This window comes from Lontra canadensis, unplaced genomic scaffold, assembly GCF_010015895.1.
Source record: "Lontra canadensis isolate GAN:19392208 unplaced genomic scaffold, GSC_riverotter_1.0 scaffold2, whole genome shotgun sequence".
Taxonomy (NCBI): domain Eukaryota; kingdom Metazoa; phylum Chordata; class Mammalia; order Carnivora; family Mustelidae; genus Lontra; species Lontra canadensis.
The window spans coordinates 64,404,511-64,422,418 of NW_022630996.1; the positions used below are offsets into that span (position 1 = coordinate 64,404,511).

Genomic DNA, 17,908 nt, shown 5'->3' on the forward strand with positions numbered 1-17,908 from the left:
GTTCTCCCACCTTCATTCTTCAGCACATATTTCTTGAGTGCCTACTATGCGACAAACTCAGTTTTAAGTACAAAGGACGTGGAAGGAAACAAAACAGGCAAAACCCTAGCCTTTGTATGCCTTCCAGACTGCCCACACTCTTCCTTTCTTATCACATTGCTCTGTTTTATTGTCGTCATGTACTTATCACTCTTGGAGACTATTTTAGTGCTTGTGTATTCTTCTTGCTGGCCTAGAAGGTAAGCTCTGGGAGGACAGCAACCTCGTCCGTGCAGTCCCCAACACCTGCCGAACCTATACATGACTCGAAGTCAAATTTCTTTAAAGTGCCACGAATGAGTATCTTTACAGTTTTTAACACATTTCCATTAAGTTTTCCACATTGTTTACCAGTTTACGGTGCCACGGCAGTAAATTAGTGGGACCATTTCTCTGTAACTTCCCCAGCACCAGTATTTTGGAAGGAAGAATGAAGGGTTGATCGACAGAAGCATAGGAATGACTGAAGCGATCTTTTAGTGCTTTAAAATATTGCACTAAAACGTTACGTATCTTGATGACTAAGTCATTTTTGGTGAGCCCAAGGTGCCTTCCTTGCCTCATCCTGGTCTCAGTCCTGCTGTGGATCACAGCAAAAGAGGGACAGATTTCCAGATCTGCTTGAGGGCACAATATGATTGAAGACAGGGAAATAAGTGTTCTAAAATCAGCTTAAATGTTCCTATCAGAAAAACATGGGAAACTTTTATAGCATGCCTGGGTGGCTCAGTCAGTTAAAGCATCTGCCTTTGGTAGGGGTCACAATCCCAGGGGCCTGGCATTGAGTCCTGCACCAGGCTCCTTGCTCAGCAGGGAGCCTGCTTCTCCCTTGGCCCGCTGCTCCCCCTTGCTTGTGCTCTCTCTGACAAATAAATAAAATTTAAAAAAAGAAAAAGAAAGAAGAACATGGGAAACTTTTTGAGAGTAATTCTCGGGTTTAAATGAAATAAACAGCACAAAGCATTCAGCCTGCTGCAGACATATCCAAGTGTGCCACGAACATGTGTGGCTGGTGGTACTTAATACTAAACATTCCCGCTACTTCTCCATTACTTCCATACATGTGAAAAGTTAAACCCACCCTACTAAATGCAGGAAAAGGAGACTTTTTAAAAAAAATTAATTTTTTTTCAGTGATCCATCCATAATTCATTGTTGAAAAGGAGCCTTTTAAGACTATAATACTCTTTTCCAAATCAGACTATAACCCTGAAAATCCTTTGGTAGAAAACACCTCATTCGGAGATTTACAACTATTGGGAAAAATAAAAACTTCAAGGTCACGAATAAACTTACATGAGAAAAAAAATCTCACTTTCAATTTATTTTAGATTTTTTAAAAAGATGTATTTATTTATTTTGGGACAGAGGGAGAGCACAAGCACATGACTGTGGGGAGCAGCTGCAGGAGAGAATCTCAAGCAGACTCCCCGCCGAGCGAGTAACCTGATGAGGGGCTCGGTTTCATGACCCGGAGATCAGGACTCGAACCGAAATCAAGAGTCGGTCACTTAACGGACTGAGCCACCCAGGCATCCCCCAAATCTCACTTTTTAAAATGTTCATCCAATAGAATAATGAGAGAAAATCTCAAGTAAAAATATTTTCAGTATTATTTTACATATCTAAAGATAGATGCATTTTCTTGATAGATCTGCTTCAGGAATTGTTCCTTAATTTTAAGATTTGCGACTGTGTTTTGTTGTGTTACATACCAAGGCACACTCCCCTCTTTGTCAGTCTCCCCTTGACTCTGTGTCCTCTTTATGACTGTCTAATATCTTTCTCACTTCCTCATGACTGGTTCCTGTTTTCCTGTTTTTGAAGTCTTGCTTTTCTCCTGCCTACCAGGCACTTGGGTGCTGACTTCAAATCCACATTTATCAAGACAATGGTAAAAAAAGCATTGTCTTCTACCTCAGCCATCTTCATCCTTCTTTTTCTCTTCCCAACCTTTTGTTCAAATGGTTCCCAAGTAGAGGTACTCACAGATATCAGAACCAGGGCCCTCAGAACTGTAGAATATCCAGCTGTCTTTCTATTAGATCCCTGGCTTAATACAACCGTGTCTGGAGAGGGATCACTGTGATTTCTTATATGGCCCAGGCTGTTGCTAAAGTCAGCATGGAGAAAACATTTTTTGTTATTGCATTTGATTTGGCTTTGTGGTTCAAGCTCTGGAAAATAATTTATGCTACTCTGTGATGTGATGTATGCTCTAAATACAAGAACCCATCAGATGAGAGATCTTTAAATTTTGGGGAAAAAAATTTCATATATTTCTATCAAAAGACTTTATTTCTGGGGCACCTGGGTAGTTCAGTGGATTAGGCCTCTGCCTTCAGCTCAGGTCATGATCCCAGGGTCCTGGGATCGAGCCCTGCATCGGTCAGGCTCTCTGCTCAGCGGGGAGCCTGCTTTCCCCCTCTCTCTGCCCGCTTCTCTGCCTACTTGTGATCTCTCTTTCTGTGTCAAATAAATAAAATCTTTTTTAAAAAAAGACATTATTTCTTCCTATATGAAAATGTGTAACGTAAGTCGGGAACTTTAGCAACAAATCTGTAGGGTGCATCACAACTCAGGAAGAGTTAAGAACTGGCACCTTATATTCTTTTCTGAGTTGTAAGCCCCTGCCTTTGACCTTGCACCTTTTTCTCTCTTACCTATACGAATCTGCATGTGATTGCATTACTGTTATCATTTAGCCCAAAGTGCTTTGGGAAGTTACAAGTGACTGTTCCTAGCACAGAAACAGTTGCTATGTTATACAGACTTCCGTCTGATTCCTCTGCAGATAATACACATACCCATTAACAGAAAGCCTACCACTCTTAGAATGGCAGGGAACTAGTTTTGTGCACAGGATCCCAGTCCTAAAGCACATTAGCATTGACAAGAACCTCAGGATGCCTCCCTATTTTGTTCTGTTGTGTGTGGGGTGTGGGGATGCCAAGGCTTTTCCAAGAGGCTGGTTTCTTAAAGAAAAGCGTGGCTACCAACCAGCCCTGCTTTTGTCTCTCATTGTGTAGAGGAGATTATGGAGCTGGGGGCATGGGTGCTCTAAAGGCAGTTTGATGGTGAGCACAAAATAGGCTGAAGCTGTCTTTACTGAAATGAGCACAACCTTTGAGTTGCACATTCCTTTATTCCTGCCTTTAACTCCACATTTGGCTCTTTGTGGAAAATGATTTATAATGGAAGGGCTATCATTCCATATCCACGGCTTAAAGAAACATAAAATTTGCATAACTGCTAGAGCTGTTTATCTGCTTGAGTACTAATTTTATCTTTATAGCTGAAATAAAAGAAAGATAAATGAATAAAGTTAAAAGGCTACACATCTATTATCCTCTGGGGTCTAACTACTTATAATTGCCTGGTATACATGGGTAAGGGTGTTTTTAGGCAGAAGCTAGTGGTATGATACAAACTGTTAAAAAAACACACACACAAGTCTACTTGGGGTGCCTGGGTGGCTCAGTTGTTAATCATCTGCCTTCAACTCAGGTCATGATCTTGGTGTCCTGGGATCGAGTCCCGCATCGGGCTCCCTGCTCAGTGGGAAGCCTGCTTCTCCCTCTCCTACTCCCCCCTGCTTGTCTTCCCTCTCTTGCTGTGTCTCTCTCTATCAAATAAATAAAATCTTAAAAAAGAAAAACAAAACCAAACCACAAAGAAAAAACAGGTCTGCTCATGTTTTAAAACCAATATATCATATAATGTAATAAAATAATGTAAAAAAATCAAAGATATGCATTTGCAGATCATTATAAAAATACAGAAGCGTTTAAAAAATTATTATTTCAGAACTTCCAAGAAAACTTTCAAAATGATACTGAGGTCACTTCAGAATGGCTGGAACAAGCACAGGCTTTATTTTTAGTCGATGTAAAGAACTATTTCATACATAGAGAGTGGGGGTGGGGTGCACTCCAAATTAAGGAAGAAGCTTGTTTGCAGCTTGAAACATTTTTAGCACATTCTTAAATATTATTTCTATATTTAGGAAAAACTAGCTATAAACAGGTGACCAAGCTGAGACAGTGACATGCTACTTGCCCACAGAAGTAGCGCTGCCCAAATACCAGGCTTTGAAACTCCATTCTGGATACCCGAGAGAGAGATGTCCAATATTCAACAAAATTGAAGGATTGGAAAATTGAAAATCTCTCAGATGTTCTGAGAGAGAGAGAAAATCCTGGGGGAGAGTCAGAGGATTTGGATTTAAGCCCACAGCTATCTGAGAAAGAATAAGCAGGAGAATAGAAGCCCAGGCAGTAGGTTTTTAGCTACAAAATCTAATCCACCTCACCACAGATTCTGGTGGAACATCTGTTATGAACTGATCAGAATTCACACTCTACTCTGCACTATTCAATTTGGTAGTCACCAACCACATGCGGCTACTTAAATTAAAATTAATTAAAATTAAATAAGACAAAAAAATTCAGTGCCTCAACTGCACTAACTACATTTTCAGTTAACGAAGAGCCACATGTGGCCAGTAGCTGCCATCCTGGACAGCGCAGATATAGAACATTTCCATCGATGCATAAAGATCTACTGCACAGTGTTGCTCTGTCCTTTCAAGATCCGCTGCAGCTTCCAGAAATGTCTAAAATTTAAAAAAATAATAATTGTGTAGTTTAAACACTGGGAGGATTTGGTTCATTAGATGAGAAGCAGAGATCGGGTTGAGAACAGCAGGGAATACAGCTATGGAGAAGAGGGCTGGCTCAGTGATCACCCCCAAAACATGCTGGCCCTTAAGGAGCCTGAAGTCGCGAGGATGGAGGATGTCCCCGTGGAAATCTTTTTCACTTCCTTGGGGAAAAGAAGAGACATCAGAATTCTTTCAGGGGTCACAGACTAAAAGTTAAAGATGGGAGGTAGCAGAATTCCGGAATGGAGTAAAGCCTAATTGTCCGCTAAATAAAATTACAACTGTTAGTATAATTCAATGTCAATTCTAAGCTTCAGTCAAGGATGATAAGAAATGAGAGACAAGTGGAAAAATCACATTTGTGTTTATGTTTATAAATAAAATGATGTGTCTCATTCTACTCAGAGGCAAAGGCATAGAATCTGGTATAATCCTTAATTAAGCAGCCTGCAAGGTAGCTGAGCCAATGAAAACATTCTCCACCTAAGCAGATACCTAAAGCGGCAGACGATCAAAGCATGGGGAAGCTCTGATTTCTCTACTGGAGATACCTTAACTTGTTTTGCTTAAGGGAAAAAAAAAATCAGTTGCTTATCTCACTTTTCTTTTTTCCCAGAACACGCTGCCCTCTACAGGTCACAAGGATATACACATAAGTAAAGATCTGCACGAATAAGGGTTCAGTTATATCCAAAGTTAGCAAAGGTATGATGAAAATGAGGGGAAGCAGTTAGTTCTGTTGTCTGAAAGGCTTTAGGATCAAGCTGAGAAACAATCAACACTTATAAACCTTTAATAAACCCTACCTCGTCACCTGACATGAATACGAGAACTCGTAAATAGTACTATAGTCCTATCATGGCATTTTCCTGGAGAAGCTTAAAAGTATGTTGACAATCATTTTCCCTTTGTTTTAATGAGGGAAGGGAGGATGTGGAGGAAAGAGGAAGAAAAATGGGTGATGTGGTTTGACAGCTTTCACTACATCTCCAAAGTATACCAAATTTGATCTAAAGCTCAATATATTAAGACTAGGCTGAGTTGGGAAGTAAAAGCCAATGAATTTAAAGGAATACACATGATTTTATCCCTGCTAAGAGTTTAATCTTTTAAACCCTGGCTGCAGTGAAGTGGACAAAATCTGGCCTAAGAAATGAGAACTACCCTTCATCTTGACTTCAAATCATTTTTTCCCCATAGTCGTGCCATAAATACACACACACACACACACACACACACACAAACACACACACAGCTGGTATGTTTATTGGTTTAGTCACTAAAGGATTTAGCTGGACAAACATCACAAAGATGATGACTGATTTAATTGAATTTATGATCAAATGTTTTCCATTGCAGGAAGAGTGGGAAATCACTTATGGGGCGATTTGAATAATTTAAGGGAAGTTCTCTATTTGGCATTATGTTTGTATATCAAGTCTTAAGGGATTAAATACAGCTGAGGCCTAGCAGATAATTCACATACAGATACACAAGATACACTATGTAACAATGCAACAAGGGGCAGAATATTGATCCCTTTGTGTACATTTCTATTCACTTGTATGTCGTTGACATTCTGAGTAAGGACATCCACACACATGAGACTTCAATTGTAAATCACCACTAGATTCTCCAAAATGTCTGAATGATCTAAACATGCTCTTTTAGGTAAAACAATAATTGATTTGGGGATTGTATGCATGTCTGTTTATGGCGTTTTAATGTATCTTTGTTGTTAAAGACATAATGAAATCTATTGTTAAAGTCACTCCCACGATGACTATAACAAGGTAACATGTGATTAGTGCTTTAGGGTATAGATGTGGCTCAATGTCTCAAAGAACAATGCCAAGTTACCTTTGTTCCCCATGATAGGTAGCAACTTAAGGTCATGCTTCCAGTCTTCATGGTGTTTCTAGTAATAAGTCATTCACTTGTGCCATTTAAAAGTCCCCAAACAGCAAGAGTAACTCCTGTTGGTCTCACCACTGAAACCCCTGGATCAAGTGGACATTCGGTCCTAGCACAGCTGGGTTAGTCTTACCCGTCAGTTCATGTATGAAGAGACGACAGGAAAGGTCTCACAGACGCTTTGAACTTGATAAGTGTCTATGGGTTTCTTTCAATCTAATTAGGAAAACTGTCTAGTAGATGTGTTTCAAGACTTAGGGTAAATCACAGTTTTATATTAATTATGTACAATGCTGTCTGTCAACATACCACTCTTAGGAAGGAACTGCTGGGAATGAGGCAATCTTATTTCTACACGAGAAGTATTTTAAAAAATGATCTGGTGACCAAGCAGTTCAGCATGTGCTCCTTGGAAGGTAGAAGAAGTAGTCCAGATGTCTGGGGACCCTGTATCGCACTGGGATTCATGTTTAAGGACCGCTGCTTATTGGCAACTGAATGAAATGCCCTGCCGGGGAGGGTAGGACAAGCTGTGCTGAAAAACAGGAGGGAGGTAAGCTAACGCTGGCCAACGGTGCCCCATCATTTACACCCATACTTTATTCAATCCTCACAACAACACTGCTAATAGTTTAAAGACTGAGAAGCTGGGGTTCAGGTTGATTAGGGAGCTTCTGGAACATCACTGCCATTGAGTTGCTGATCTAGGACTGGAACTTGGCCCCTATGATACCAAATGATGCCGACTTTAGGCATTTTCTTGCCATTTGTGCCCACTGAGCTTTTGCAGCCTTCCTTCTTGGTTCGCATCAACTGTATCTATTGGCTGTGTATTCTTACAAGGTCAACAGGACTACCGTCTACACAGCAGATACCGGGTGTACATATCAACATAAACAGTCTAAGAGCTGTATCTTCACAATGGGTGGAAGTTCCGCTTAGATTTATACAAAGTCTCCCCATATGACAAGGGAGACCCTTGTCCAATCCTAATATTCAGGACGATCAACCAAAGTGTGGAGTGGGTGATAGAAGATGACATTGTTAAAACCATCTCTTTCTCCAGTGACTTCTTATGTTCACCTCAATTTTGAGGCTGACAGTTCACTAAGTTCATAAACATTTTCTTAAAAGAAAATGATAAAAAAAAATGTTGAGTTTTTTTCATAACCAGTTTTTTTCCTAATAAATAAAGAGCAGTAAAAACTGCATTTCTGTTTATGTTTCACTTTCTAAAAAGTGGTAATTTTCAAGTTCTGAAACTGAATAATTAACATATGTACCCACAGGGGTCCATGGGAGGCTTACTTAGAAAAACGGAGCCCTCTCAATAGCATCTCATATGTGGCGAAGAGGAAGCTGAGCCTTTATGATATTTTCTGAGTAGAGTTAGGGTAGATCAAGGGGGCCGGGAACAACAGCAGAGAGGTGAATTCTTGAGGGAGTTCAAAAAGGGGAGAGAGCTGTGTGTCTAACCCCTAGCAGTTCCCAACAGAAAAGAGAGAGCGAGAACACGAACAGGAGAAAGGAACAGAGGCGCTTGCAACAGGCAGCGCCCCTCAGGAGGGAACAGCATGGCTTCTCGAGGGGAGGAGGAGGGGAAGGGATGTCTGCACGCTGTTCTTTGATACTTCCACGAGTTCCTCTGAAGATTTATTACACTTATTGGGCCCTCCAGAGCTATTTTCTTCTCAGTGTTTACAAATAAAAGACAAGGGTGAGAAGCAAAAATATAAGGAAGATCTCTGGACGTGGGAGCACAAAATGCCAAGAACTCGAATGCATGGAGTTTTCACAGCATCAGACATCCATGCCTCTACCATGCTGGGTGGCACTTAAGATAAGTGAAGAGTTTACATGTTCCCCTACAGCTGTGCTGCCCAGTATGGTAGCAATGTATGGCTATTCACATTTAAATTAACTCTTAAATTAATTAAGTTTAAACAAACTTTAAAATTCAGTTCCTAAGTCACGTTAGCCGAATGTCAGGTACTCAACAGTCACAGGAGGCTAGTGGCTGCTGCACTAGGCAGTGCAGATGGAAAAGATTTTCATCAATGTAGAAGGTTCTACTGGATAGCACTGGTCTAAAGGAGAAGGAAACCTTAGGTCAGAGTTTTCGTTATCTCAGAGGCTATGAACTTTCTGGAGAACAATCCGTTTTTACCCCTCTAAGTGTAGGGGGAGGGGACTGTTTCTTCCTTACACATAAATTTGAGGAACCAGTGGGAATTAGGTAACATGGAACTGCCAGAGTCAGAGGCCTGTGCTTGTCACCAGATGGGTCAGAGATCAGATGAACCAGATGTGTCTGAGCTGGCAAGGACTGGGATGATCCCCTCTGCTCTGCCTTACCCCACGCATGCCTCATCGCTGAGTAGGAGACCCCAGTACCCACTTATGAAAAGCAGAACGGGCCCCCAAGATGTCCACTCACTAATCCCTGAAGCTTGTGAATGTGTTGCCTTCCATGGCAAAAGGGACTCTGCAGACATAATTAATGTTGCAGACCTTAAAACAGAGAGATTAACCTGGATTATGCAGGTAAGCCTTTGAAGCAGAGAACTTTCTCCTACCGGAGGCAGAAGACATAGGGCTGGAGGGGAAGTGAGACAGCTATGAGGCAGTGAGAAAGGCTCCCTTCACTGATGCTGGCTGGACAGGGGAGGGGGCCGCGTGATGAGGAAAGAGGTCGCCTTTGCTGGGTGAGACTCCCTGCTGACAAGCAGTTAAAGAAAAGGAGGCTTGGCCAGGGACCACATGGGACTGAATTCTGCCGACCCACCACCTGAATGAGCCCAGAAAGAGATTTCCATCAGAGCCTCCAGATAAGGCCCGGCCCTGCTGATACTTGATTTCTGCCTTGGCAGAACCAGAGCAAAGAAAGCAGCTGGGCCCACCGAGGCTCCAGCTCCAAGAACTCTGTGACAATACCACAGTGGTGTTTCACCAATACATCTGTGGTGATTTGTCAGGGCAGCCACAGAACACAAATACCCTGTTTTATATTTTGGAGAGGCACAAGAACTTCTTTAGCTCGCGTACCCTTCTAGAATCTGTTGTGGGAAACAGTGCAAGAAAGCCTAGTTCTCTCAGTCGTACGGCTTCCACAGTTGCTGCAGGAAGCTTGGTGCCACTTCAGAAGCATGGCTGGATTTTATTCCTTAATGAGCTGGACGGCAGAAGGAAGGTATTAGCTGCACCATAAGCATGTACTTTGGGGTGAGGAATCCAACACATCATCTGAAAGGATGAAAAACAATGGCTGTTGCCAGCTCCCAAGCCTGGCACGTACTGCCAATTAGTAAGAGAGGAGATGGATATTTTTTGTCTATCAGAAGGGAAACAAACAAAAAAAACCCCTTGTGCTCAGCAGATAACAAACAGCACAGGGTTTGCCCTTGGCCATCACCAGGGGTTATTAATAATAGCGAATTCTTTGCTACCACAAGAAAGATACGGACAAGAAATCTCACAATGGCACAGAATGACAGAAGGTAATTTCCTGGGGGCAGAGGGAACTGTGTGGGATAGGGTACAGAGCTCACCAGCAGGGTCTGGATGGGTGGCCAGGAGGCCTGTCACCTCTAGCACTTCGACTGTTGCAAACTGGCCTTTATCCCAACGGTACATCATCCAGCAGCTGCACAGGGGAGGCCTGAGCTGATGTGTGTGGTCAGCCTGCTGCAAACCCTTTCCCCAGGACAGAAGTCAGGTTTCTACTGCATCACAGCTCTCCTGCTGCTAAGAAACCTAGGTTGGGAATAAATGACATCACTTCCCAGAAGAGATCTCCTCAATGAGGGCTGTAGTGAGAACAGAAAATCAGATACCTATTCATTTGAATATCGGGGTTTTAAAATTGATATTTCTCTCCTAAGATTCATTTTGGCAGCATACATTCTGAGCTGCAATTTTCAACAGCATTGATCAATTGACCTCACTGAGCGTGTTTTTTTTTTTTTTAAAGCTATAAAACAGAGATGATGGTACGTATCCTGACTACTTCCCAAGACTGTTTTAAAAAACACACTGAGATGTGGTAACATACAAGAAAGCAAATTCTACATTGCCAAAGGCTGCCCAAGTGTTAATTACCACGGCTACCCCATCACAGCTCTGACTGTGGGGAAAGGAGGGTACATGAGGTCTCTGACAAGGTATGTTTCATCTGTTATCATATTTACACCACTGCTACTATTAGTAGCCAGTTCTGAGCCTCCGGGAAACTTGCCAACCTTTCCTTGGTTGTTAGCTTTCTCTGTGTCCTCCTGGTGGATGCCCGACCCATATCTTTGGACAGCCCTTGATTCCGTCTTCCTTGAGGCTCCCACCAGAGCCTGGACTTCCTCTTTCCCCTCTGAAAAATCCAGTCTGCAGGTTTCTAGAACTGCTCCCTGGCAGGTAGCAAGGGGCTTAAGAGTGAGTAAACACCACACCTACATGATGCTTTCAGGACCTGAACCAGTGATTCATTCCTGTGAAGAGGAACGTCCCCAGCAATTTCTCTGAACTGCAACTGTGGGGCCTCTCAACAACACTACGTGCGGGTGTCCGCGATCGGGACAGAGACCCGCTTGGATCTGAGCATCCATCCATCTGTTTCCAAGGCTGTCATAAAGAACTGCACGCTGGGTAGCGTCCAAGCAGCAGAGGACTGCAGCTTCAGCTCATCCTGGAGTGAAGAGAACGGAATTTCAAAACGTCTGCTTTACAGCGTGTCACCCCAATAAACCCAAGCCTAAAAAAGTGCATTGATGATGTACAGAGTAATTTCTTTGAAAATACTGCAAGAAGAAATCTCCAGGCACTAAATAAATTAAAACTGTTACTTTGAAGTAAATAGAATTATACCAAAAATGATCAACAATGAAAAAAAAAAAATGTCGAAGTGGAAGAGGAGTTAAAACTTCGGCTCAATTGCGCCTCCTAGTGCCAACAGCTGTTCTTACGTTCCTTTCACTTCTCTAAACTAGTATAGAAAGGGACAGTCCTTTCTTTGCAGTGTATTCTTATCTTAGAAAATTTTAGGAACAATAAGGCAGAGTAGAAAGACAGGACCTTTCGGTTTCCTGAGGAGGCACTGATTTAAATCTTAATGGAATGCAATCAGATAGGACAACAAGAGAAATAGGGACTTGGCAGCATAAATATAGAATGAAGTGTGTTATTATTTCTTTAAAAATTATTTTAAATACATTATGTTTTATGCACATGTACCACAACAACCGAGCAGGTCACCTTTAAAATACATTCTGAAAATTGAGCATGGAATTCAAGAACCCTTTCAAGGAAAGTGCAAGAATGCGAAGTTAGAAAACTTTTAAATCTTCTGAATTTGGGTTTCTGACTGCTGGTACATTCAAATACATGCAGGTTAATGTCGTCTTCTCTATTCTTGCATTTCCATTGAAGGAGCTTCATGGCAATGTCTCTGTACTTATTACACATTTTAAAGAAGCGATGCTTTCAATTCTTAGGAGAAATTCGGTCGGACTTACCTAACTAGAAGGATTATAAGCTGAAGCAGAGCACATGGATGGAGAAAGCAGGGCAAGGCTGGCCTCCACCTAGTCAAGTCTGTGGACATGTACTGCTTTATCTGCCACGAGTTGTGTTTTCCAAATCTGTCCTCTGTGGCTTTGTGGTTTATCCTTGGTTCTCTTTTTGCTCCTTTCAAACCCCCCACCCCCATCCACCCAAATTGTTCAGCTGTTAAAAAGTTCCAAAACAAGCAAATGTGTTCCTGGAATCCTACCCTAACCAGTGCTGGAGAGTGTATACTAAGGCTTGCTACTCCAGCCAAAATAATAAAAGATCTTTTAAGTGGCTGAAATTCTTGGTTGATTGCATATACATGCCCATGTCAGACAACTATAAATAGAGAGATTTGGAAGAAAAATAGGGAGAGTCTTTATAACTCCAGTGAAATAAAATGGAATGTTTTTGAAGGCAGTGAGAAAACAGTACATGTATTTATAAAATTAAGATGTGTCTCCCTTTAATCCAAAATCTCCTTTAAGCAGGAAGAGCCCACACAAATCATGCATGTCCACATGAGGGAATAAAAGGGCTTTCTTTTCTTTATTAATAGTTATTTATTATTCTCAATCCTATAATTAAGACTTCTTCTTTATATTATCCTTTTGAGTTTAGATATCTGCAAGATCTTTTGATATTTTTCTCCCATCACTGCTTTGTTTCCCCAGAATACTAAAAAACCCTTCAAAGGATAAAATTACGCCCATGGTTACTGGTATAAATGAAGTCAGGAGGGAATTGTATTGGTGTTACCTAGGGCAGACTTGGCCCCCCCCCCCCAATAAACTGGGTCACTTGTTACAGCTGTTCAAAGAGACTTGAGGATTCACTGCTCAAGAAATTCTGGCTCTTTTAGGTAGGTTAACACATCACCTAGCTTTAATAGAGGAGTTAATATATATTTTTAAAAGATAACCCTACTTAATTTGGAACAATGACTTGCTTTTTATTAACCTACCCATCTTATATTAACCCATCTAAGTTGAATTCAAATTAGTCCTTGCAAATTAGTTCACTTTATTTTGAACCTATTACCGCTGTACAAGAGAATTTACCAACTGCTCCAGTTTCACAATTGTGCTTGTAGACAAGCAAATTAGTTAGCAGTGATGGAGAAAGCCAGCACTTGCTTAATAGCCTTTAAATGCAGTTCTTCTGAACCTTGACCTCCCTCCAAAGTGACAGATGTTGAAATGTCGGTGGCTGCAAAGTCACAAGTCCATTTGGAGGAGGGATCAATAATATAATTAGGGTCTCTGAATTCTCGGTTTTCTCTAAATTTCATTGGGTTTTAATGGGTTAGAGGCTATGGCTTGGCTCTAAGGATTCAGTATATAATACTGGGATACCAGAAAGTAGTATTTTAAAAATATTTTTAGTGAATTTTTATTACTTCGTGTTTTCTGAGAGAACTCCTTAAGGCAACAAAAAATAAGACTTACGGGAGCTTAAAAAGTAGCATGGTTCTGAACAGGTTATGTTTATAATTTAAAAATCTTACCTCAAGTTCAGCTTTTAATATTTTTGCTAAAATGCTTTAAAAGCAATCTAAGGGTAAGACCCAGTTTGTTAGTTGCTTTTGAATTAACTCTAGTTTTTTAAACAAAGATTTTATTTATTTTTTTGTCAGAGAGAGAGAGAGAGAGAGAGCACACAAGCAAGGGGAGAAGCAGGCTTTCCACTGAGCAAGGAGCCTGATGTGGGACTCAATCCCAGGAGTTCCTAATTCTAATTTTTTTTTTTTTTAAAGATTTTATTTATTTATTTGACAGAGAGAGATCACAGTAGACAGAGAGGCAGGCAGAGAGAGAGAGAGGGAAGCAGGCTCCCTGCTGAGCAGAGAGCCCGATGCGGGACTCGATCCCAGGACCCCGAGATCATGACCTGAGCCGAAGGCAGCGGCTTAACCCACTGAGCCACCCAGGCGCCCCGTAATTCTAATTTTTTTAAAGCACATGTGATGTTATGGATTAAAAGAAAGACATTAACCACAGTTCTACCAGTTCATTAAGAATACTTTACATGAAAATGTAAGATTTCCTTTAGTATTTTAGACCTTGATTTTGGTAGAAAAATTATAAATCCTATGTTCATAGAAAATGCAAGTAATAAATATCCCTGAAGATACATCTTAAGAAAACTATGTTATTATTTTGCAAAAAATCATATTCTGAAGAATTATTTGCCCTCTAAAGTCAAAGCATATTTACTGACACTTGGCATCTTTTTTAAAAAATCTGGACATTGTGCATAATGCACACAGTTTTTAAAATTTCTAAAACATCAATACCAGAGGACTGTACATCCTGATTTTCATCAATGAAATTAACTACTCTTGTTGTAACATGATCAATACCTCTCAGAGCAAAGTAAGCATGGGGTCTTAGGTGGTCAGAATGAAGCAAGCTTATCAGAAGCAGGCAAGTCAGAATTCAAGCAACGCTTGAGTACTATACCAATTTTGCTTTACTTTTAGAAAGACATGAGGCAACCTCATTTCCCTGAGGCATCCCACCTGTCATGGTGGAATGGCTGGATGACAAAGGCCATTCATTCATTGGGGCCGCGTGCTTGAGAGCTTGCGGTGGTGGGTGGTACTGAATACAAGCTACAGATATGAATGGCTGGAGTGGGCCAGGTGTACACAAAGTGGGGTCATATCCATAAGAGGACAGTGGAAGAAGTATCATTCACCATCATCTACACACACCCATCTCCCTTTTTTTTGTTGACTACTCTAAGTGGATAAGGACTGCCACTTATTTTCCTGGGCAATTTAGAGGTCACGCTAGCTCGGTCCCTCTGAAGGAAGGAAATGGTTGTTCTCCACAAATGGTCTGTGTAGATCTTCCAGATGTTCCTGTGACTTCAAAGGTGGGGTTAGAAATTCAACTGCTTTATAAAGAACTATCTCCTAAGACGGTTACCTGCTTGGACAAACCTTCTTGAGCAATCATGAGAGAATGTGTTTGGTTATTTAATTAAGGTAGGAACTGTATACTATATGTGGTACCTGGTGTATGAAAGCACTTAATTAAATTGTTAGACGGATGACCAGTGAAGAGGGGGAGGGTGAAGGGAACAAGAGTGGAGGAACAGGCACAGAATGTTCCCAACAGAGGGTATGCCTCCCAGAGGAGACTCCAGACATTAAGTACTGATTCTTCAAATGGCCAAATGCAAAGCCTTGTGTTAGACGAAAATAGTTATCACAGTGCTCTTCTAAGGATGAATTTAATCAAAATAAATTGCCAAATCTTCCAAATAAACTAAATAACTAAGTTATTTCTTAGAATAACTAATAACTTTAACTGCAGAGTTTAAAGTACTCACTTCATGAGTTCCTCACAATAAGTTGTCTACTGGATCTACTGACAACATTTTTATTATAAAAAGGTTTTTTCCTTCTTTATTTTTATAATTGATGGTGTCTAAAATGAAACATGTTGTAACAGTAAAAACTGAGGCAATAATACTAAATTCCCCACAGACAAAATTCTGTTATGACAAATTAATTTTTTTAAATCAAACCAGTCCCAGTTACCTTTTTCCCAGCATCATGCTTGAAATATGATCTCCACAACTAATGAGAGTGACTCAATCACTCTGCTTTCCAACTTTCAATGATTTATTAAAACGTTGGCTTGCAATAAAAGATCTCTGAATAACTTGAGAAACCCAGACCTTCAGATTTCATCAAATTTCGAAACCAATAAATAAAATTATTTCAATGAGATCAGATGAGAGAACAGAAATTAAATAAACAGATCACATATATTTCAAGTGATACACATTCTTCGCTTTCCAACAAGGCTTAGGAGAACAACAGATAAACTGAAAAAATCTGAAAGATCAATTTTATCTAGCTCCAAGTTTGTCACTGGCATTATTTAGATTAGAATCAGTCATTACACTGTACTTAGATGCTATTTTGTTATTGTGAAAACATTTCTTGGAATTCAGTTATGAGAAGATTAAGCATAATGAATTTTAGGATTTAGAATTCTCAAGCAATGCCACGTTGCTCTAAGAACCCAAACTCATACATAACAGCATCGGCTTAGGGTGAACATGGTGGCTGGTGCCCAGTTAGGGCTTATCAACTATTTAATGGTTAAATGAATGGATGCATGGATACTTGGATGAGCAAATGAAAAATGTCAAGACAAGCTTATTTGGAGAGTTTTAAGAATTGAGAGAGAGACAGAGAGAAAAGAAGAAGAGAGCGAGAACAAGCACAAACTGTATAAAGACTTACTTATTCCATGCTTGCCTAAGGTTTTTAGAGCTGTACAGGGTAAAGCGTTCTGAAATAAAAAAGAAAAATGATAAGCAACCTTTGTTTCAAATGTATACATTACAATTATGTTTAAAAAAAAAAAAAACCACCTCAACTTTTAAAAAGACCGTGTTTGACTTAGCCATGTTTACGCTGGCCATGGTACACTTCACCTTTAGATCGGGCAGTTACAAAGAATAAAACAGGAAGATCATAACATTTTAAATAAGGAAGCACTCTTTTCTTTTGTTACTGTGATTTATTTCATAATCTGGTTTCCTAGTAATTATTTCTTAGAATAACTAAGTTTTAATCGGGTAGAAAAAAAGAAACACAAATTCCAAACCTCCAAACTGTAAGTCTACTGAAGAACACTGACACATCGGTGAAGTGAGAGCTGCTGCCTTCACTATGAAGGTATCTCTGATCCAATACAGTAACGGTGGCTCTCCTTTCTTACACTATTTAGTATTTACATTTTCTTTCTTACATTTACTTGGTTTGGCTCAAAGCCAAACTACCAATGTCCTCTACTGTACCTTTATGTTTTCCATTAAGTCATCTTTATTATATTTTAAAAATTAAGATGTTGGTTTTACCAAGTTAAACAATAAAGCAGCACAGAATAGATGTTAATAATCTCCTCTCCTGCTCTCTATTTTTGACTCCTGAAGACACAGCAATTGTTAATGTCTAGGGTATGTCTCTTTCCACATATTTCTTTATGTTTACAATACAAACCCATCCATATATACATGTGTAGATACTATTTTAATTTTTAAAGACAGATTGTACAATGAACAGTCTGAAATCTTTTTGGTATACAGCAGTCCTTCAAAGCAAGAAATAGATTTAACAATTGTTTTAAGACTGTATAATATTCCATAGACTAGAAGTATCATAGTTATTTAGACTATTTCCTACTGATGACAATTGAGATCGTTTCCAGTTCCTTTTCCCTTAAAAACAATGCTTTAATAAATATCCTTGCACATCTATCTCTGTATACTAATGCCTTTGTTTCTATTGGACAGATTTTTCCATGTTGAACTGCTTGGTAAATGGTACGCACATTTTACATTTTAATAGATGCTGACAGATTACTTTTCATTTTCCAGCAATGAAAAAATGATGTCTTTTTATGGTATGCATCCCTGGAATGCAAGGATGGTTTAACACATGCAAATCAATAAATGTGATACACCATATTAATAGACTAAAAAACAAAAATCACATGATTATCTTAATAGATGCAGAAAAAGCATTTGACAAAATTTAGCATCCATTCATGATAAAAACCCTTAAAAAACTGGATATAGAAGGAATGCACCCAATGCAGAAAAGTATATACATGACAAGCCCACAGCTAATACCATACTCAATTATGAAAGGCAGGAGGCTTTTCTTCTAACATCAGGAACAAGACAAGGGTGCCCACTCTCAGCATTCTTTTTTTTTTTTTTTTTAAGATT

General features: G+C 39.9%; 1 protein-coding gene across 6 annotated transcripts in view; it reads right to left on the reverse strand.

The window, feature by feature from the left end:
• CDK14 (cyclin dependent kinase 14) overlaps nt 1-17,908 on the reverse strand; it is a 582,313-nt gene that overhangs the window by 114,581 nt on the left and 449,824 nt on the right. For all 6 annotated transcript variants that reach the window (XM_032875564.1, XM_032875554.1, XM_032875517.1 and 3 more), the window contains one exon: nt 16,416-16,464. In XM_032875564.1, the coding sequence (XP_032731455.1) occupies nt 16,416-16,464 (49 nt within the window). The remainder of the gene's footprint in view (nt 1-16,415; nt 16,465-17,908) is intronic.